At 41.2% G+C, this 23068-nt stretch overlaps 1 protein-coding gene across 1 annotated transcript in view; it reads right to left on the reverse strand.

Moving 5' to 3' along the window:
* XDH (xanthine dehydrogenase) overlaps positions 1-23068 on the reverse strand; it is a 54411-nt gene that overhangs the window by 27892 nt on the left and 3451 nt on the right. Inside the window, exons 2-15 of the mRNA XM_009333631.1 lie at positions 19391-19448; positions 16904-17000; positions 15602-15710; positions 14382-14508; positions 13486-13547; positions 11155-11223; positions 10270-10338; positions 9738-9824; positions 8280-8421; positions 7384-7476; positions 6475-6626; positions 5437-5530; positions 4490-4599; positions 483-667 (exon numbers count right to left, since the gene is read on the reverse strand). Coding sequence (XP_009331906.1) covers positions 483-667; positions 4490-4599; positions 5437-5530; positions 6475-6626; positions 7384-7476; positions 8280-8421; positions 9738-9824; positions 10270-10338; positions 11155-11223; positions 13486-13547; positions 14382-14508; positions 15602-15710; positions 16904-17000; positions 19391-19448 — 1454 coding nt within the window. The remainder of the gene's footprint in view (positions 1-482; positions 668-4489; positions 4600-5436; positions 5531-6474; positions 6627-7383; positions 7477-8279; positions 8422-9737; positions 9825-10269; positions 10339-11154; positions 11224-13485; positions 13548-14381; positions 14509-15601; positions 15711-16903; positions 17001-19390; positions 19449-23068) is intronic.

The following is a 23068-nucleotide window of genomic DNA, read 5'->3' on the forward strand; positions in this document are numbered from 1 at the left end:
CTGGGGCAGACTAACTCTTCTGACATGGCAGCCACTCAAGCTCTCAAGCAACAGCCACCAGTTCTATCTCTGTCTAGAGTATATGTGTCAGCTTTGCTCTCATCTTGGGCTCATGTCATCTTTTCTAAAGATGTGGCGAAACTATTAAATGATAAGAGTGCAGATTTCTCAGTCCAGTTTGAAAGAAAACCAGTTTTGTACATCATGCCCAACATCTAGCTTCTGCCCACTTCAACAGATGACTGAATTTAGCAAGGAAATGGCTCTCTGAATGACACACTGACATGGATCTTTGAGGGTAAGGAGTACTGGAGGAAGCAAGGCATCACACAAAACGCAGACTGCTGCATAAGTGTAGCTACACTTCTTTCCCCTTTGTCCTTCTGTGTACTATCAGAGAGGATTTAGGGTATTTGAACTGCTCCTGTAAAAAATCAGCACCATTCCATTAGACAGCCTTTCTATCACAGAAAAATTCCTACCTGCCGGTGAGCTCCTGGCAAGTTTTTAGCGCCAGGACAGTCGTAGGAGCCATTCCTCCATAGCTTAGTTTTATCTCCTCCACTCGGCTAGTGCCATCTTGGAACAGGACTCTCATCCCACAGGTCACAATAGCAATGTCATCCTCCCGACGGGAAGCCTGCTTGAAAGCTGAGAAGTATTCACCCTAGAAGACAGGAAAATATTTCTTTATTCTCTACCTTGGCATGCTTTGGAGTATAAATACGGACAAGCTGTTAACCTATCTCTACATGGACAATCTATTCCAGGGAACTGTATCTGGTTGATTCATCTTGCAGGGCCAAGCAGGATATGTTTGTTCAGGCAGCACTGTATATTTTCACATGATTCAACAATTAATTCTAATGTATTAAATCAGTGGTTTTTAGTCAACCTAGGACTATGTGGGAAATGAGCTTTGACAGAGATCTGCTTGCACCTGTGACATTTTTTCCATACCTTGAGAGGAAGAAGCAGGACAGATTTTTTTGTACATAAACAAGCTTACAGTTCCTCAGCAACTTTTTCTTTCTCCCAGGCTGCTAAGCTAGAAGCCTAATCAGTAAAACTCATATCCTAAACCCCTTCCCTTCAGAAGTCTTTGAACTCTGCAAGAACTGAAATCAATAATCACAAGTGTCTCACAGTTCTAGAATAGACCAGACTAATTAATATAAGACAATTTCAATCTGTTACTGCAAATACAATTCTCAGTAACTATCCTGGATCCTCTGCTGGTCTCCACAGAGTGAGGAAATTCTTTTAAATGCACCAGCAACTACAACTCACAAAACTCGGCAGCTCTCCTATGAAGAGTGGCAGTAAATATGAGATTAACACTCTACCAGTATGCACCAAGTGATGGTGTCACCCTGGAGTCACAGTACAGTCAGTTTTTCCCCTTGCCTGTCCTGCAGATTATGACAAACTGCTCCTCAGGCATCCTGCAGACTAAGAGAGGAATCAGATCCGATGTCTTTGCATGGCCCTTCTGTAGAGTTTTCTGCCAAGTTTCTTCTCTAATAGGTTAGCCAAGTGACTCTGCACAGCACAGCAGCCTGTTCCATTAATTATTTCTAATCAGAAGTGGACAGCAATTCTTTCATTATTGTAAAGAACAATTCCTCTATTGTTGGCAAGGAGAACAGTTTCACAAGAGGTCCCTTTTGAGCATCAAGAACTTGTTACTGGAGATATAACTGAAGGGTCTGTTTCATTTCCTGAATTCAAGTAATTAGTGGGCAGCCAGCAGATAATAGCACAGAAGCATCAATAGCATCCTCTCAATGAGGACATTTTGCCACTCTGCTTGTTAAACCAATTAGCTTTCACAGAGGAGATAAAGCAGCCTCTTCTCTTACTGCACACTTCAGAGAAGATTTCCAATAACGTGATTGCAACAAGAGGGCAATATTTGCCTTCACTTCTCGCAAGACACCTTAGTTTTCTTGGTACAGAGTCCTGCGGGAGAAAAGGCACTCACTATTTTTCCTCACTAGGAGTGTAGGTAAGGTAACCATCACATCAGCTGCCCATGTCTGCCCTACCTCTTGGTAAAACAACAGAACATGTCCCCTCTAAACTACCACAGTGAAAGTTTCTAGGTGTTATTCTCACAGGAAAACCAGGCAACCCTTACTCTTAAGGGCTGCATATTAGGGACCTAGATTAGCCTCCCCTCTTCCCTTCTGGACAAGATGCAACACCAGGTAGGAGCACATTAAGAAATCCACAGGCTCTAAAAGATTCATAGGCAATATTCACAGTTGCAAAAACATTGTTTCCATGTCAATTTTTTCAGTCCACCACCGTGGAATATAGAGATCAATAATGGATGAAGGTTGGAGGATACTAACCTAAAGGGTGAAGTAAGACTTCATGACCACTTTCTGTCTCTTCAGCAGCGCAAAAATTGTGATACTATGAGCCTATGATGGCAATACTGAGCAAACAGTAGGTTAAGATTGTTTTCCAAAGATAGAAATATATAGGCATTGTGTTGTCAGGCTTTTTCTATTTGAAAACCAGTAAACGTCTATGTGATACAGAATACTATTATCATAAAAAGTAAATAACAGTGACAAATGTGGTAGAGAAAGATGTATGCAAGGGAAAGGACATGAAAAACTGATGGTCACTAAGTGAGTAATAACACAAGTGGTGCATAACATTTGTGAACATTATCTGGAACACAAAGAATGTTTTTATAGTCCAGAAAAGAAAGAGGGTTGTTAAATAAAGGATATGTCCTGTTCTAGGAATGCCTTGTTATATACAAAAAGCTAAGCAGTTTTCTTTTCTGGAATCTGTTCATATTTTATCTTTATTCTAGTGAGCTGTTTCCTTTTCTAAATACTGTCTTTGCTCAGCTGCAATCTCCTTACAACTATAGACTCAAAAATCTTTATTCCCTGAATATCTTAAATATCTGACACACAAACTAGCAGGTGAAAAAGGTGTTACCTCCTCTCCCTTAACAGCCTCTCTGTGATAAAGCCTACCCTGAACTCAGTCCCCCTACAGTAACACTGAATCATGTAAACCGCTGAACTTCTTTAGTCTAATTCTTTCTGTTGTTTGGCCAGTCTTACCCTTGGTGTGACAAGTCACATCAATGCAAGGGGTAACACCAGTTTTAAACAAACGTAAGCCAAAAAATTCGATCTAGCTGTGTGCTGACACAGCCCTGCTTCCAGTTGTGAGGAAATCACAGTTCCAGAAGACTTTGCCTGCCACGTGCCAACAACACCTTCAGACATCCCCTGAAGAACTTTAGTCTCCCTGACTTCATGTTTGTGAGCAAAGATCATCCAAGAAACCACGAAGTAGAGTTCAAAAGTTGTTTTAGTTTTTCAGATCAATGAGCTGCATATAACCCAGGGATGAAGCCATTGCCCTGCTGGTAAACATTTGTTTGTTTTGTGAAGTTGCCATATGACTGTCATATGGATGGAGGAACATGGTGTTTTCCATTGACTACCTCAAGTGTGTTTTTCATTTTGGCAAAAAGCGATGCTTCCTGCAATTATCACATGACCAAAGAAGAATCACTCAGAGATAGATGGAAAAACACCATAAATAAAATAGCTGTGTTCCCTTAATAGTTAGATAAAAAAATTAAAGAGGATAGACAAAGGATTTATTGGCTCTATCCCATAATATGATGCCATTTCAAGTAAATCAGTGTTTTCCATTTATAAAGAAAATGTGTCACTACACTGTGAATCTTTGCATCTTATAACTTGTAGCCTCAAGCCCTAAAAAGGTAAATACCTTCACAGCCATAAAATTACAGTCTGATGTTCTCAGCCCTAAAGGGGAAAAAAAAGAGAGTTTTACCTCTTAGACACTCTGAATCAGTTATGGTTCATGCTGCTACAGAAGAGAAGTATTCATTGTTCTATTTGAAGGAAGTTTTGCACGCTCATTTGAAGTTGCAAGTCCACACTGCCAAAATGCCCTAATAATCAGTCCTTGTGGTTTCAGTCTTGCAAAGCAAGGATGCAGAAACTGAACTTCCCTCTTACCCGTAACACACTTTTTCCCATTTCTTTTCCCATTTCAGTTCATAGAGATGAAGCAGGAACCTTGGGAACTTTAACTTCACTTTACTTCAGGAACTGCTAGCATCTTAGCTGTACTATTTTGTAAACATAACTTAGACCTCTGGGAACATCACTTTGTCACCTTTCATCATTACCAAATGCACTCAAAAAGCTCCAGACAATAAAGTGAAATTCATATTTCTTGCACTAGAAAACTTCTTGGGCTTGCCGTACTTTCTTGGTACGGTAAGCTCACCTTGCTTGTCAAAAAGAGTATGTTGCTATATTTTCACCAAATAATTTACTTGCTTCCTGGCCCACTTGGGACTACATAAGCATTTGGAGGTCAGTCTCCAAGGAAAAGAGTGCCTAACATTGAAAATAACACTCAAATAACAGCATTTTAGCTCCACAGACATTGAAGTCTCTTCCTACAAGCTTACCTTCTTGCTGTAGGGTATTTCAACAGAGAGAAGTATTTCTTCAGGCTTAACTATTGTCTTTCTGTATCCGGTGAAAAACTTCTCATCCATCATGATAGTCCTTTTGCCCTCTGTAGAGCAAGAAGAGATGAATGGCGGATGAATGAGTAACTCAGATGAAGAATGGCAGTAGTATGTGTGAAAGAGCCTTCAACCCATACAAATCACTCTTGATATAGTATCAGTTTTCATTTTTCCACCCTCTTTCACTAAATCAGGAAGGATTTTCTCAGATTTACTTTGGTCCTCATGGAATCCATGACAGCTTCTGCCTACATATGAAGTTTTATTTGCACAGGAACTGATCAAAGAGACCTCACTCCTTTATCTAATTAAAGCTGAGCCTCCAGGTGAACCAGTTTTCAACACCCCAATGTAATTTCTTCTTTCCCCTTTCCTTAGCCTGCACACAAACCAGTACAAGAGAGTCACTGATCAGACAGTCCACTCACTTCAAGGATCCTATTTCAAAAAAACTCTTCCTAAGAGCAAATACAAATTGAGACATTTGGCTTTCTTCATAGAAAAAAACAAAACAAGTTTCAATCTTCATCTGAAAAATCCACAAGGATCAAAGTATGATAATGACAGAAACAATTTCAAGCCTATTGTTTTTCATTAATACATATCTTCAACCAGCTCTTCACAAAGACGTGTCTGTAAGTACATACACAGCACCAGAGATTCATTCTGGCACAGAAGTTCAAAATTCTTCAGGAAGCCAACCTTTGGCCTAGCCTTAGGACTTCAGCCTCAAAAAGGGCAAAACTCCTGAAGGCTCAGACTAAGCCTTTTTTACATAACGTTAACTTCCACTTTCAAGTTCTGACCTGACCTAACAATCCATGGCAGAGGACTGTTGACTATCCCACTCCCCTCAGTGCCACAAGGAAATGTAAGTAACATACCATTTGATACCAAAGTCAGTTTGCTTCCACTTGCCATTAGCACAGGATTTAAGTCAGAAATTGGGCTTGCTGTCATTATGTTCCCACCAAGAGCCTAGAGTGATAATATATGCATCAGATAAATATTAAAAAACCTGAAGATACAGCCATAGCATCTTGTAATCCTGCATTACTCCATACCCAGTGCACTAGAGGTTAGCTCTGCTTGAGTTTGCTTTGATAAATTCTTTTTGCTCACTTAGCAATTTTAGGCCTTTAATGAAGTGGGAAAACGTAAAACCCATTAAATCAGTTGCTCTCCCAGTCAATACTAACGTTTGCCTGAAACAGTTTTAGGAACAATCTTTGGGTAATACATCAAAACTACCTTATGCTCAAACCATGTGTGCCCAACAATGCCAAAATTCAATCACTGTAGCTGCAATTAAGGGAAAATCCATTAAAGTATAGAGCACCTTTTCAGTGTCATTCAGGAACCCAAGTTTTTTTGGCTGCAGTACAAATATATGGCACAGTATCTTGTGGAACAAAATTTTGTTTGGTAGGTTGGTTCATCTGCTTGCTTGATAATTTTTTTCTTTTAGCATACAGAGTTTGAACACACTGAACCCACCTCCTCTTTCCTTTTAAAACTAGAGGAAAATTTGCCAGATCTGATGCATTAACACTATGACTATCATAGTTGTGCTGGCAAAAATCTACACACCCGCTTCTTCCAGCACTCTAAATACATTTTTGTGAAATTAGTCAAATCTCACTACAGTTTCCCCCACTTATCCTGATAACAGCAATGGAAGACCTGGACAACTGCCACGTTTCCCTTGCTTGCTAAATCTGTGATATCAGTGTAGCACAGATTCCAGCTGAGACCCATGTTACTGTCAGTTCCTGAGGTTGGTTTACGTGTACGAGCTTCTTTGCCTAAGTTTGCAAATGTTCTCGTGTGAGAAGCACAAGGCACACCAACATTGGATAAGGCAGGCCAGCTCCTCAGACTGAGCTTTCAATTCCAGTCCCTGACACTCTTGAGTCACTTACGGCAACATTCCTGATCTGTGGCCCTGCAAACCACCGCAGCTGTTCAAGGACAGCCTGGAAGACCTCTGTTTTGTAAGGAGGAAGCTCTGCCACCACTTTTCTCAGCACCTCCTCTACTGAGCTCAGGGTACAGGCAGCGCCGAAGGTGACCCCTGTAAAACACATTTTCATTTGTTTAACTGTGTTATAACTGTGTCTACAAAGCTTAGATGCCACTGAGTTTAATTAGACAGCAGGGTTTAGAGAACACATTCAGTCACACTAGACTATTTTGTATGCACTACATGTAAACATCACATCCTCAGAACAAAATTCACCTTTAAATCACAGCTCATGGTGGTACTGCCTCTCACATGACAGTAACCCACCGTCCTTTTGCCTCAGTGTATTATGAACAATATTGCCCTCCTATAGGTATTAATTTGTCCTTTGAGAAGTAAACTCCAACTCCTCTCCAGTTTCCACACCTTAAACATGCTACCAGGCATTGGGCCACATGCACTACATTGTCCTAATTACTTCTATTTGTAAGGTTGACCTGTTTCCCCCACGAAGATAAATGCAATACTTCACTTAGTCACCTGACTGTCAAATCCAGCATCTTTCCCCCAGTTACGAATTCTAGAATCTTTCTAAATAAAAAGATTGCCCATTGAAACCCATTATTAACCCAGTTAATATACATAAAACACCATGCATCAAACAGAAAATGTCTAATATACCTTCTAGTGAAAGCCCTCTTTGATTCTCAAAATATTTCTACGTATCGCTCACTTGATTCCCTGCATGGGAGAGGCATTAAGGCATACAGAAAGCAGTTTTTAATCTGGGTATTTTCCTTCATATCTTCTTTATTATTCTGTGGAGTCCCCACTCACTTCACAGGCATTCTGCCTCTTCTTTGCTCACCTGTTTCAGTGTGCTGAACAGCATTCATTTCAGAGATCCATGCTGGCGCTATTATCACTGGATACAACATGTTCTTTAACCTCATCTCAATACCTTAAGGAAAAGTAAGACTCCTTCAGTTACACACAGGTGACAGAGAGCCTAAGTTAACTGTTTCCCAATGAAATGGCAGCAGGCATATTAAAGAGTCAGTTCATTGACCATCTGTTACACAGATTATATAAGGTCACAGAGATACCAAACTAAAAGCTGTTTTCCACGAATGCCAGAATTCTCATAGGGAAGTTTTAGAGACTCTTTTCTAGGCTTACAATAACCTTAAATACACTGTTTAGTACTTGTGTAACCTGGCTATTGTTGTACATAATCCTTCAGGAAAGAACAATGAATACAATGAACCATACAAAGTTTAGGCATTGTCTCCCAAACCAACTGCTCAGGATAACAGAATTACATCTGAAATCTCCTCCTCAGCACTTATGTTTGCAGAAGTATATATTTGGGGGGGAAAAAAACAGTAAGATTTCAAGTCTTGAGAGTTTACTCACTGAAATATCTTTCAAAATGCACATTTTGCAACTGAATTCATTTGATTATGAGGACATTTTATGCTGTGCCACTCCCCTCTTCTCAAAATTCCACAAAACTAGCACAAAAGCTCAGAGGTCTAGATAAGCTTTTTTTTTTTTTCACCCGACACAGCAAAGAACAGAGAAAAACATTCACTGTGAGATTAATCTACCTGAGAAGAAAGTTTGTTCCTACATACAACCTGAAGATTAAACAGCTATTTAACAGCAATGGCATGAAGGAGGTTTACATTTGCACTGTTCTCACAAAATACTCCATGGAAAGTTTTCCAACTGCTCATAATGAGCATCAGCTCTTCCTCTTACCCACTTCGGTATTCCCCACAACGAGCTTGGCATTGGGGTACTGGGATTTGAGAGCCACCAATTCCTTGAGAGTTGTAGGCTGGATCCACATCACACGCTCGCCTTTGAAACACAGCTGTTTCTGCTGTTTGTTACTCTGAGTCTGCAAAAGTGAATTCAGATAGAGCTCAGACCCTACATCAGGCCAAGAATCCCTGCTCGCATGCTGCCCATGCCTATGTCAGGCCAGGCTCCATCTCAGTCAAGTTATTGACAGGTGGCTGTGATATCCACACTGTTGCTGGCAGTTAGCCATTCCCCATCCTTCTGCTGGCAGTGACAAGAGTCTTTTTCATGCTGACAAAAGCTTCCCCTTCCTGATATTGCCAGGTGCATCCTGCTGCCACATCTCCCCAGCAAGACCTCTGCCAGCAAGCTCCATCTGACCAAAGTTCTGACAGATGCCTGTGGCTTCAGCCATCTTAGAAGTAACGGGTTTTCCATTCTCATCTCACTGCAAAAATGTCAGTCTTTAGCACTGCTGAATTTGAGTTACCGGCTGTAAGGCCAGATTCTGGTTCCCTTTTTAATTCCTTCATCCAGTGACTGAAGAAAACAGACTAACACGGCTGCCTCCCAGCAACATCAGATCAACCCTTAGGCAGGAGAACATCTTAGTGAAGAAACAGAGGGGACCTATCTCAAGCTAAATATATATTATGCTATGGTCTATTAAAACCTACTCATGCTGTAGCTCATGACACATTTAGCCTGGGTGCAGCAGCAAAACTAATGACTTAATTTCAGTTGTTTGCTAAATGTGAAGGAAGCTGTAAACATGCCATGTGCTAGACTAGATTCCTGGCTGGGACACATTTGCTTGGGGGAAAACTACCCCAAAAAAGACAGGAATGAAACATGGAGAGAAACTAATCTCACCTAACTTTTGATGTCAGTGTGAGCCAGCCAACTTCTACTCCTGCTACACTGAGTGGAGAGAAATTGGTGCTTTCGGGAAGTCGTCTAGTTGAAACATTCAGCTACATCCCATAGCTCCTACTTCTCTTCCTACACTATAAAGGGAGCACAGGGCAATTAGCTCAGATACGGCTGTATTTAATGTAGAAGTTCACATCTGACCTAGTAAATTGAAATCTAGACGTCAGCAACTGTTCCACCCCTGGAGAGGCAGTGACCGGAAAGGAAGGCAACCCAAGAGCAGGCGTGCATGGCAAGAAACAGAGAGGAAAGCCAGCCAGCTGGGTCAGGCACTTGGCCTGCGTATCTTTTAAGCCACCCTCACTTAAAAGCCTTCCCTTTTATAAAATAGGGAAGCGTTCATGCCCATGCATCTTCTTTTATCAGCAGCCACCTTTTGCACTGACATTTCCTCAGGGCAGAGATACTGAGGACACTCAAACCCTGTGCAGAACAACAAAACCAACAAACCACATACTATTTCTTTTTGAATGAACCTACCATTAACTCTGGTGGGAAGATTGGCTCCTGTGTAGGGTCCAACGGCTGGAACTCAGAAGAATTGAACAGGCTGGAGGACACCATTGTCTACGACAGAAAATGCAAATGGCTGAGCGGCAGAGGAGAAAACTATCCACATACAACCCTAACTCATTCCTCCTTCCAGTCAAATCCCTACTACTATTTCATGGAGCAAATAGCAGACACAGTGAAAAGATGCCACCTGATCCAGTGTTTCACATTCTTCAGTCATTTTTCTGATCACAATGCATGTCTGGTCAGGAACCTGAATCCTGAACACACTAACAGGTTTTTGCCAATCAAAAGTGACATCACTTTCACATTGGCACGTTTAATTACATCAAAGGAACCTTTTCTGAGGTAAGACCAGAATAAAATATAAATTAGTCTAAACTGCTTTGCATAAATACAGCTAAATTAAAAGCACTGGGCTTTGGCACAGAACAAGCCAGAGCTAAGACTTCAAAACATCAGAAATACAGAAAAAACGAATAGTTGAGAAGCTCCTTACCACATTGTCTTCTTTTCCATTCATGCAGCAGCCTGGACCGTTGGCTTTTCCTCCACAGCAGCCCCCATTCTGAAGAAGAAACAAGCACGCTTCAGCTATTCTACACAAAGTCAGTTCCAACTTTTACAGGATATATTCCTCCCCTTTTATCAATCCCTGGATTGCAGAAATCTGCAGTAACATTTTCATTAATAAACTACTTTGATGAGAGAACTCCAAGCAGTCTTAATTGCTGGAGTATTCCATGCAACACTGGATGCTTCCGAACAAAGAATCCACAGGAATTCACTGGAATTTCCTGGCAAAGAATTTCATTATATTCTCTCTTTCCTAAAATCATATTATACTCACACTACCTTATGCCCTAATTCCTTGTTTTCATCCCTCCATTGTTTGTACCTCAACTAGTACAGAAAATGTGATTAACTTTTTTCCTCCAGATATTCCAAAAGGTTCCAATTGTACGATTTATTGGAATGGTGATTAAATTACTTCATTATCATTGGACTGCAAAGTTTGGGAAAGATCACACTGAGGAATTAACTGGTTTTTAGATCTGTTTTCACAGAAAGACGGATTGCTTCAATATACCAGAAGCTGGTAACACATTGCTTACAGTTGTCACCATGCTATTTCACAAAAGTGTTGCACCACACAGATTCAGAAGGAACATATCTAGCTCATTATTGTAAAACCTATGTCATGACGGCTCGTCATGCTACCCAGGACATATACAGTCACAGTGTTTTCCAAGAGACAGACATTCAAACCAGCTCAGACAGCTCTGAATAGCCGCACCACAGTAGAGCCAGAGAGGTGACTAATACATCAAAACTCTAATACTATATTGCAAATTGAGGTTATGGCTTTTAAAATTCAGCTTACCATGCTATTTTCCCTCTCACTACGACAGCATCCAGTGCCATTGGCTACTCTGCCACAGCAATTCAAGTCCTGTGGGGACAAAAACTGTTCTGAAAAAAGTGTGCAGATTCCAAGGAAATGAAGTAGACTTGATTCCCTTTTGAGAGAAATTGATCCCATATTTATTATATCCAAAACAGAAACGGGAGATAGAAGGTGCCAAGCAAGCAGGTGTTTCCCTTGCCAATGGAAGGCAGTATTCTGCAGTGTGATGGCTAGGTCATGTCCAGTCTACTGACAGACCTCTTGTTCTGGTTTAGAACTACTCTGACCATTCAGCCAGTATCTCTGGTCCAGCTGGAGCTGTGAGGAGATACCCAGAGAAGAGTAAAAGGGACAAGTACATACAAGACAATACCTAGTACTCTACCAGCATCCAACTGCATTCAGCTCAGGGGACTACCTTAGCCCAGTGTGGTTTCTGTCTCTTTAGTAGCCCTCAGTAGCTCCCATCCAAGTACCTGCTCAGTCTCCCCCGGAGCCTGTGTAAGTTTTTGGTGCCCACAACACCCTTTTGGTGAATTCTGCAGGTCAGCTACCTGGTACATGGCAGACCATCTGCCTTTGTTTTCAACCTGACCCCTACTCGTTTCATTTCTTGACACCTTGCTCTTGTATTGGAAGAGGCAGCAAACAGCAGACGCCTGTCCACATTCCACCTGCCAGTCACAATTTTGTAGATCTCTATCAGAGGTCAACACAAACCACTATATGGGCTACGTAGAGCCCCTTCCCCTCCCTGACATCTTTTTTCCAGGCTGAAGCATCCCAGCCTACTCAGTGCTTCCTTGTATGGAAGCCAGATTACCACAGATGTGATCCTTATTTCATTTCTCTGAATCTTTTCCTATTCTGCTATACCCTGTTAGAGATGAGAGGACCAGAACTGCACAGTAGTCAAGTGTAGGAAGAGCCATGATGCAGACAGTGGCATGGCAGTGTTTTCTGTTTTGTTCTCTACCCTTTGAAGTGTTGTTTTGATGGCCAGCAAGCATTGAGCTGGTGCTTCTGTGGAACTGTCTACCACACCTCCAAGATCATCTTCCTGCATGGTAACAGGAAGATGATCTTGTGTCTGCTCACAGCCTATCATTTTATATGTGAAATGAGGACTGCCTTTCACTCTGTAAATTGCTTTGCATTTATTTGCCCTGAATTTTGTATCCCATTCTATTCTCCAGTCCCTCAGGTTCATAAAGCCCTTCTGAAATTCCTCAAAGTCTGCTCCTGTCTTCACTACGCAGACTAACTTGGTATCAGTTAACTTACTTTCTCACATCACCGCTCACTCTCTTTTCCACCTCATTTAGGGATATCTTGAACAGCCTTGCTCCCACCACAGGTCCCAGCAGAACTCCACCAGTGACCTCCCTCCATTGCAAAAATACACCATTTTCTCCTACCTGCCATTTCCTGCCTTTTAACCAATCTTTCATCCATACAGAGATCTTCCCTCTTACCCCATGGCTGCTTATTGTCTTTAAAAGCCTTTGGTGAGACACTGTTGAAAGCCTGTTGGAAATCCAAGTAGACTATATTGACTGGGTTTATCAAACATTTGTAATGGATCTCACTCCTGCTTATATTCTCTTTTGTTGATCGTAATTCTGGATAATAAAACGAAATTAACGGGCAGCATTCTAAATTCTTTACTTTTGATATTTAATACCAGTGTAGCCCCATAAGTGGCTAGTAATCACTGAAGTACCTAATGATCTACTTTTCTTCACAGCCTCCAGCAGTCTTTCAGGAAAAAAGGGACTAGAGAAAACTTATGGCAAAGCTTTGTACCTCACCCAAAACAGCAGATGAGTTCTGGGCAAGAGCTATACAGCAGTGACTTCAACTACTTTCCAGAGCTATTTCAGCTCTGCAGCTGACCTTTCAAGAAAGTAACTTTCTCAGACTCCCCCACAGTATGTCCCTATTCGTGCACCACACCTTCACACTTTTTCCACATCAGGGATCATCTGCAAGCTGTATCTTGTAGAGACACTGAGTTTTTCAGAGACTTACAGAAAAGAATTACAGATTCTGATTACTTGTGATCCAAAAAGTGACCATCAGGCAGATATTATTAAAGTGCTCCACTTCCAGCAACTGGAGTAAAGAAGTTGGTCTTCCTGCATTATTAATGCATGAAGCACATACAAAGGGGTCAAGAGTTGGAGCTGGGTTGTTGTAGCATGTATATTTCCTTCCTCCCCATTTCAGCTCATGGTGTATTTTAGTAACAGAGAGAAAGACAGCCAGCCTTCCAGATTTTTTTAAACATTATCTGAAGCCACTTACTTTAGCAAATGTCCTGTATCCTTCCAGAATAGGTCTGTACCCTGTACACCGACACAAGTTCCCTGCATTGCCAGAGCAAAAAGATAAAGATTCAGTGTCATTTGGCTGAGAACTTATCCTCTTTTAGAACATTTTATTGTTTCTCACAAAAACTTGTCAAATCTAGATAAAGCTAATGAAAAAATGGGAGGAGGACAATTTCATTAGTAATCTTGCAACAATCCTACCATCCCTTTTTGTTAAAATTTTAAATTGAAATTAATTTCGAAAAAATTCAATCTGCCTTATTCAGTATTCATTTACCTCAATTGTGTGAGTCTAATCAGTATACCAACTATCCAGTCTCCTGAATTACAAAGAGGTTGCTTTCTCCTGCATCTGATTTCTTCTCGGGTCACTGCCAGAAGCATGGTAACAACTCTAACCTCAGCAATAACAGCAGCCTCTCAGATGATTTACACAATTGGATTCTGCCCCACTCCATCATGTATATTGCTGTCTTGGTCCTTTACTTGAGGTTGGCTGGCCCAGATGCTCTCCGTCACCTCTGCAGGCTCTGGTGACAAAACAAGGAGATGTGGAGGCTCTTATAAGCCCCCCAGGGACAGGCCACCTTTTGTTCTGCGTTAAGCTTAGTGGGGTCCTAATCCAAGACTGAGGCCACTTGCCCCAGCTTCAGGACAAACAATGAGCTTCTGTGAGATTTTCCACAGGCCTTTTTTGTCCACTTCAAAGCACCTGGCCAGTCTCCCAGTGGAAAAGCTAGTTCTTAACCTCATAACAATCGGCTATCTTTAATGAAATACATTAAACAAAAGTGCACCTCCATCCCATTTGATGAAGCAGATGTAATGAAAGCAGAACAGGTTGCATTTCTGCAGGGCTATAAGTATTACCTTGGAAAGCATCTTCTATGTCCTCCATTTTGGGCTCGGGTTTGTTCCGAAGCAATGTATACATGGACATGACAATGCCTGGAGTGCAAAAGCCACACTGGGACCCATGACTTTTTGCTATTCTCTCCTGAGAAAAAGTAACAACAACCATCAGTTAATAATATCAAGGTGAGTTCATTGTTGTACTTGTTTTTAACATCTTAAAAAAAACCAAAACAATATCTCACCAGAGGAGCTAAAACTATCATCAGATGTTCTCTGATGAGATGGTCAATTAATCTGTGAAGCAGACTTCAAAGAAGAGAACATTCTGAAAAGTTTGCAACTAGGCTTTGAACTCCCAATGTAACTGAAGGCAACTAGAAGCCTCCAATGAGATCAGGAGTTCTTCAGATTTACCATGCTAGAAAGGTTGGGGCTACCTGTATAGACCTGAGTTTGAATTTCAAAGCTTAGCTGTTAGAATCTTCAGAGGAGGCAGGGAAAAGAAGACAAGCAAACAAAGGTCAGGCTAGCTGCCATCCATTCATGCGTCTAACATTTTTCACTTTGTTGTTTACTGTCTCAGATAGATATTGGCACAAGTCCTATCCACTGTACAAAACTGAGATGAATCATCGTTTCCCTTAAAGAAGCAGTATCTCTGACAAAGCTGAGGTAAGACTGCCTCCATAAAAAGTACGTAACACCTTGCTAGAAGAGCAAGGCTTCACATTCCTGTCACTCCTCCCCACCAAGAATATTTTGGGACTCCAGAAACATTGCTGAACCAAACCTTACTGCACCACTGCAGGGAAGGTTCCTAACTATGCAGGACGAGAAACCAAGGTCATTCATGGAAGGCCATAGGAGAGCCAAAACCTAACTCAGATTTCCTGGCTCCAAGTCACTATATGGGTTTTCACCACAACATCAGTCTTCCCAGTTCCTGGGATTTGGATGTGGACCAAGTACAGCCACGTAGCCCTAGAACAAAAGCATTCGCAATTCAGCCAGGACAGCATCAGTTAACTTGTTAGGGCACAACAGAGCTGCAGCATTCACCCGGGAGTTTGATTCTGTCACTTAGTCATTCCTGCAAGTAAAGACTACTCATGTGGAAAGTCAAACTCCCCGCTTTAACATTAGGATGGAGGTCCCAACACCCTGGAACAGGATTAATTAACAGAAGAAGAAAACATGGATAGAGGGTTTTAAAGTTACCAGTATTAATAGCTTACCTGGGCTGGGTGCAGCCTGGATTTTGTGTTTCCTATGCCTTCAACAGTAGTTACAGCTACATGATGCAGGGCACAGACAGGGAAGAGGCAAGCATTGGCAGTGTGGTGGCTAAAATAATAAATTAAGGTCATTTCATTTGACAGTGCTGCTCAAAAAGGAAAAAGGGAACAGGTGGACTGAAGAGTACTCAAACTGTAGCAGTGGACACAGTGGAACTTCAACAGATGCGATACAGGTATTAGTTACAAGCCAAATCCTACAGCACCTACTCAGCCAAAGTTCTCATCAACTTCCCTTTAAGTTTAAACTGAGTATGCACCATAGGATTTGACCTAGAAATAACTTTAAACATCCTCGTTGCATGTTAAGCTACAGAACACATGTAAGTAATTTATAGGGGCAGACTACAAATACCAAGATGTTATAGAGCTAGCCTGGCCCACTCGCAAAGTTACAAAGAGCTCTTGGCCTTTTACCTGGGAAACCTTTTCTAGATGGTCACATGGGGAAAAAAAGTCCAGGCTGAAGGTAAAATAGAATACCTTTGCCAAAATTCTTAAAGGAACTAGCTACTTTATTTCATTTCTATCAAGACAGAATAGTGACCCTAAAGATACCCTATTCAAGGCCACATTCCTAAGCAGAACCACTAAATTAGATGATCCCAAGTTAAAGTATCTCCAAGCATTATTCCAAATATATTCAAGACTTCAGTGCTTTCCATTCCCCACAGTAAAAATAAACTGAGGCCTCTGCCTCATTCTCTCTCTCCATTCCCCTTTTTGTTTGATTCCATTGCTTCACTCTTCAATTAATTAGAGAACAGGAGGAAAGTTTATGTCTCAGGAAATAAGAGTCATTCTGAAGGTTACAATAGAAGTAGAGGAAAAGTTAATATCTGCCAGCATACAGAAACCAGATTATTGTAGTAATACAATAGCAATAAAGATTTTATCACAGTAATCATCATTCGGATCATCACAGCAAAAAATTACATTGCAAGAAAGGAACACAAAGGTTTTCTGAATTGGGAAAAGGCAGATAGCCTGCATGCTAGAGTCAGTGCAGATATTTCAGGGCACAATGAAATAGTTCCCTATCAGCACTGTGCAATGCTGTAGGAAAAAACACCTTCTTGTCTTAGCCTTCTGAGTTTATGTTCTGAAAGTGAAAAATTATGTTTTGGCAGAAACATATATTACATAACTTTTTTTTTAAATAGTACCACGTCTGGAATGTCAAGAACCTGGATCTGTCTCCATTTCATTTCTCTGCTGAAGAGTTCAGACTGCAAAGGATACAGGATTTTCTTCCGAAAGGGATCATACTTGGATATCATAACAGTGCAAGCACCACATCCACCTTCTCCACAGCCTAGTTTGGTACCACATAGGCCCACTGAGAGAACAGGAATCAAGGAAAACACAAACAGTATTGGCAGAAGCCTGCTCAAACAGTTATCAATCAAGGCCTAGCAACAAGTTCTTGCTGGAAACCAAGCACTCGTTTCTTCTGCTTAACTTAATTTAACATAAGCAAAGTTTCAAATGCTGGCATGTGAGCTTTGAGATCAACACCCAAAGCCCTAATAAGGAGGCAGTCCATGTTTCAGTAGACTCTTAGAATAAACAATAAATTTCTGAACTCCAACAGTTCCCACCTTCCATTAGACTCAGAAAAGGAAATGACATATGGGAGACAAAGCGCTCAGTAATTGCTGAGCAGCAGCTGTTCGGGCATGCAGCCACATCCCTGAGACACATGGTGACATCTCTTTCAGCACCTCTCGCCAGTGGTGGTTGACTTCTTCCTACACCTGGTGATTCCTACCACCTAGAAGGCACGCAGGCAGGGCAGTCACGCAGTGCTACAAGTCACACAGTTGAGCACTGGCATGGGAGCTGCACTTGAACTGCTCACAAACTACCTGCATCTCAAGAGTCACGGTCTGGCCACCCTAGCTTCTCTCTTGGCCCCATTTTTGATTACTTTCCCATTGCTAGGGACAGAACCAGCCAAGCACACTCCCCAGTAGCTTGGTTCCCATAAAATCACAGGAGGGAGACACTGAGAGCCAGAACGAGCAGAGATGCACAGAACCACTGCACAGACACTTGGGAACTCACAAGGTGTATGGACTGGCCTAAGAAGATTCCTCCACAGGCTGCAGAGCGCATGGCTGTACTTTACAACCAAGCATTACATCAAATGTTCCGCAAAGGGGTTTCAGGAGACAATTCCTTGGGTCACTTCTGCTTTGGGTTCCTTCACTCATTAGAAGGTAATTAGATGCTGTTATTTATTGTGAAGAGGATTGGCCAATGCTGAGAGACTTTTGGTGAGAAAAGAACAGCTGCTTTCATTGGCAATGGACACATGCCTGTGCTGAGATAATCAGCCTAGGCCTGTGGAAAAGCAACAGGCATCATGATATAGGGAACTCAAATCATCTTTGCCTTCGCTGCAAAGTTTCTGGAACTGACTTTTCATAGAATGATAGAAATCATAGAATCATTGAGGTTGGAAGAGATCGAGTCCAACTGTAAACCTAACACTGCCAAGTCCACCACTAAACCATGTCCCTAAGCACCACGTCTACTTTTCATACAATCATGCGTCTGCTTCAGCAAAAATATAGCTTTCCTATGCCATCCAATGTTTCTCTTGACAACAGTGCTAATCTGCCTCAATGAAACACGTTTCTCAAAGTATTTGTCTGACCCTAACCAGTCATCTACAAAATAAGTTCACCAGAATGTTCATGTAGAAGATCAGAAGGTTTTGAAGAGCTCCGATCATCTCTTTACAAAGCTATTTGCATTAGATATTAACAAGCTTAGACATAAAAGGTCTAGTGGTAAGAAGTGCACACAGGCACAAGAGTCATGCCACTTATTTTTCCTCTTGAACTTTATCTACCCACGGTACACTCAAACAAAATAGGGCTCTTGATAGTTCTACTGGAAACCCCAGGGAGGAGTGTGATTTATATCCCCGTACTCCTTTCAGATCCCAGACAAATAAAACATGGCAGCATTGTGAAATAAGTTTGCATGATTCTTTTTAAGGAATACACCAACACAGATGTGAACAGTTTGGCATATATACACACCCAGCTGGTCAGACAAAAACTCAGAAAACATGGAATGACTCTACCTACTGAACCAGACCTAGTAGAGCCAGCCTGATCATCACAGTAATAGCTGCCCAGCTGCTGAAGCTCATCTGACTCATGTGTTGACCAGTTGCAAACAGGAGTGAAACATGACTGCTTGCATCCGCTCATGTAAACATGCCCGCAGTACATGGTGAGAACCCCTGCCTCTGAGTTTGCATCCCTGGGTCATCTGATAGGCCAAAGGATAATTAAGTTATTGGATATTAACTATCCAAATTATTGGATGATACAGCAAGCAGCTCAAGTGACTGTAATATTTTGGCCAGAAAATCCTTTACAATTTGTGTGGAACAAACCTAAATTTCCTTCAATTTTATTGTCATCTCAATATTGCTTTCAATTCCTAGCAATTCTGTGAGTTTTCCCTTTAAAGTATTAATAAATTATTTAAAGTTTGTTTAAAGTATATTATTTAAAATTTGCTATTGTTTAAGCTTGGAATACCAGCTGTAATCTTTGCCAGCAAGAATTAGCAGACCACGCACAGCACTCCCTCCTATACTCTGTGCACAAGCTCTGCCTAGCACTCAAGTGACAGGCAGAACAGTAAACAATTATGAAATAGTGTAGGCATTTAAAGCCTTCTGCAGTTTCTTCTGACACTGGATACATTTTCTTCGTAGATAGGTTAGCAGAGTTGTTTCTGGGTCCACATCTTTTTCCACCACCTGCAAGAAGGGAAAGGTACTGTTACACACAGAATGCTTTACAATGCAGATACATTAATTGGAAGGAAAAAGTTTGGTCTTTCTGCAACTTCTCTTCCAAACGAGGGAGCAGAACCACTGATTAACTCCCCTTACTAGGTTCAGCAACGTTGCTCACATATCCAGACACAATGTTTCCTTGACTTTATGGTGACAGAGAGAAGTATATGCATTACATACATCAGAGTTTTTCAGCCATGGCACGCTGAGGCAAACCTTAAAAAACCCTTCATCAAAAATGGCAAACAGAATTAGTAGCAAGCTGAGAGAGAAAGAACTGTGTTTTGTACTTGAGTTTTGAATTCCTAACATCTCCCGAAATTGCATCTCATCTTTATTGATGATGCATAACTGACCTCTGTCCCTTCTCCTTCTTACTATTAGAAGAGACAGAAAATGAGCAGATAAACAGAATGACAGAAACAGCATCAGTAATAGACTTTGCAGAGGAAAAAAACCAGAGGAAACCCTAACATGACCAATACAGTTGCTGCAGGACAGAGAGCAAGTACTAATCATCTTGTAGTTTCTCTTTCTTCCCTGCTAACATTAAATCAATCAGTGTTACATTAGTAGCCATCCTATATATGTGAATGTGAAATTCCAACCAAGGAGAAATTTTCTCTGCACGTTTTGAGTCAGCTCCATCCTATTTGTGAACAACACTATTAGCAGTTATCTATTAGACATAAAATTAGATTTTACTTCAACCTCTGCCCGATGGTCAGAAACCAAAGTTCTACCCTTGGCTCCACATGGCCGCAGAGCTTGTCTTCCCCTTTTTCTGTTATTAATAGAGTGTCAGGAAACTTTTCCAAATTCGCTGAGTGCCAGAATGTAATCATGTGTTCTTGGCTCTTACATTCTGCAAGTCCTAAGTACAATGGTTACAGTTTATTTAAATTAAACGCTCCCGGTTTGAAGGGCAAATTGAAACAGAGGTCATTTGTGTAAGACTTTTTTCTTACTGATAAGAAACCTTCACAACCTCTGTACTGCTTCAATTTTATGCCTTTGACATGTGACAGTGTTATTCTAAAGAGCCAATACTTCCTATTTGAGTCCATGTTTTTAGAACTATCCAGTAAAATTGCTGCTACAAAACACAACTGGTCATTTTTTGCACATCTCATTCCTGCACTGGGGATAATCTACAGGGAAACAGGGTTCATTCTTCTAGCTTGGGGATGTCTTACTGTAAACCATGCAGCACTCATTGCTGCTATTCAGAGCAGAGCGCTCCTGTTCCCTCACCTTCTGGATGCATAGAAACAAGTAAGAGCATACAGTGGCGCTCTCATGACCAGTTGATTCAGAGTAGGCACATACATCCCTCTGCAGTAGTTTGGTAAACAGACAGACACGAGCAGGTAATTCCAAGAATGCCTGTGACTATGAGCGTCCCATGGACAAACGGCCTTTCACAGCCATTTCACAGGCAAAGAGCCTTCCCCAGCAACTTATACCCTCACTGTCAAGCTGAGTTTCTTCCTCAGGGCTATGCCAATGGCCATTGCAAACCTTTCCAAAGCAGCTTCCAAGATAGCCAGGCACAGAGAAAGAGCTACAGAATAGTTTTTCAGATGGTTAAAGACTATTGAGATTATTCTATGCTTAGGTCAAAAAAAATATCTCAGGAAGTTTTCCTGAAAGAATCCAAGAAGCACTCCATTATGTACTCAAAGCAAGCAATTAAAAGTTTGGCCCAATGGCTTCTTTTCAGGAAGCAAGAAATAAAACACAGGCCAAGCCTTCCTTCATCAAAGCATTTAGCCACTCGGCTCCACACACTTTTAGTGAAGTACTTAAGCATGTGTTAAGTCCCAAAGTCAAACCTTTGCTCAACTTTATCAGAAAGCGGCTCCCACTATGCGGTAGAACATGTCCTGAATAACCCACACTCATCCTGTTCAAACCAATAGCCCAGGATTCCTACTTCAGTCACTTCAAACTACTCCACTGTAGCTGTATATCTGCAATGCTGGCAGAGACTTGGGATCAGAGGGAGATAAGGGGTAAGAGTTTGGAGGACAATGCTGGATTAAGCCAAGTCTCACACGTCAGAGAGCAAGGAGTCAGTTCTTTGTACTCAGATTCCTGGTGAGGGGATGCTTGTTCATGAGTCTCTCTTGCTGGCTACAGAGTAAGAACTCTTTACTGTTCCTGCCGTTTATTCATTGTCATTGATGCTGGTTTTGTCCTCCAACATATCATTCCTCCAGTGGTTTGTTACAATCACCTGCTGTGATTTGTTCTTAAAATATTTTAAAACCCTGTGGGTGGGGATAACATCTTCTCTTGTCTGATGCCCAAAACAATATGATTCACAGCTCAATATCTTACCCATCAAAACAATTCTTGCTCACCTCCCCCAGTGTCCTTGTACAGAAGGAAACTGAATTATATCCATTGCCTTCAGTGGGAGTAGGATCAACCTACTTAGATATTGCAACTAAAGAAATATTACTTTTTTGCTCAGTTACTGGTTTTTAGGTTTTTTTAAACCAAATGTCATATTGTCAGATACATCAGATTGATGGCTACATTTTGACAGATTTTACTGCATGTGGTAGCTTAAATATTAATCAAATGCAGAAAGAAACCTTGCAGGAAATATTAGGGGGATACTGACAGTCAAATGACTCCCAACAAATTTGCTCTGTACTGCTGTGTTTGTACTACACATCTATTTGTCTACTGATTCTAGGAATCTTAAATACTCAGATCACCTCAGCAGGGAGCCCAGCCTGGCCCTACAGTTCTTCAAGCTTTAAGTACTACACAGAACAAGTTCCTAAGCAGTACTCTACACTCTTAAAGTGCATGGGCTGGTCCAGAGAGGTGTTGAGCTCACTTCCCCATGATTTCATGTACAAAACTTGGATCTCAATAAATATTTTGTTTGCTGTCTTTGCTACCTGCCTTTCACTAACTCAGATAACTTTGCCTTTACAACATAAAGCATCATATTTAAATTAGTATTCCCAGAAAATTAAAGAAAGGATTTTTCAATTTAAAAGAACAGTAGTTGAGCAAGGTAAATAGAAGAACAAAAAGGAAAAGAAAACAGAAACTTTCCTAGTTTACCAAACAACATGCTAAGCTTTCCATCAGCTAGGGTCTTTAAATGAGAAAGAGATGCTTTTCTGAATGACAAGTTCCCATTCACAATCACTAGTCCCCCCTAGACACTCAATTAGTTGCAAGAAGAGAAGGCAAAAGGTTTTAACCAGACTGCCATGCAGCAAGCCAGACTAGTCAACTGTAAAGGTCCCCTAGGACCTTAAAAATCTGTGAATGTGTATTCCCGAAGTCAATGAGAGACTTCAAATTCATTTACCAGGGAAAAGGATTAGAACACAGATGAACAAACCGAATATAACCACACAATGTAAATCTGTTATTGGTCGTGAGAACATTTTGTTCTGCTTTAAACCAGCACACTGAAAACTTTAGTTTACTGTTATGTAGGACCCAGAGCGTCCCAAAGCTCAAAGAAATCCTGTATTTTGGCTGGTCCCATCTGCAATCAAACATCCACAGGCTTTGGAAGAGGTCTAATGTGGCTTCCAGCATAGAAC

This window comes from Pygoscelis adeliae, unplaced genomic scaffold, assembly GCF_000699105.1.
Source record: "Pygoscelis adeliae isolate BGI_AS28 unplaced genomic scaffold, ASM69910v1 Scaffold1, whole genome shotgun sequence".
Lineage (NCBI taxonomy): Eukaryota > Metazoa > Chordata > Aves > Sphenisciformes > Spheniscidae > Pygoscelis > Pygoscelis adeliae.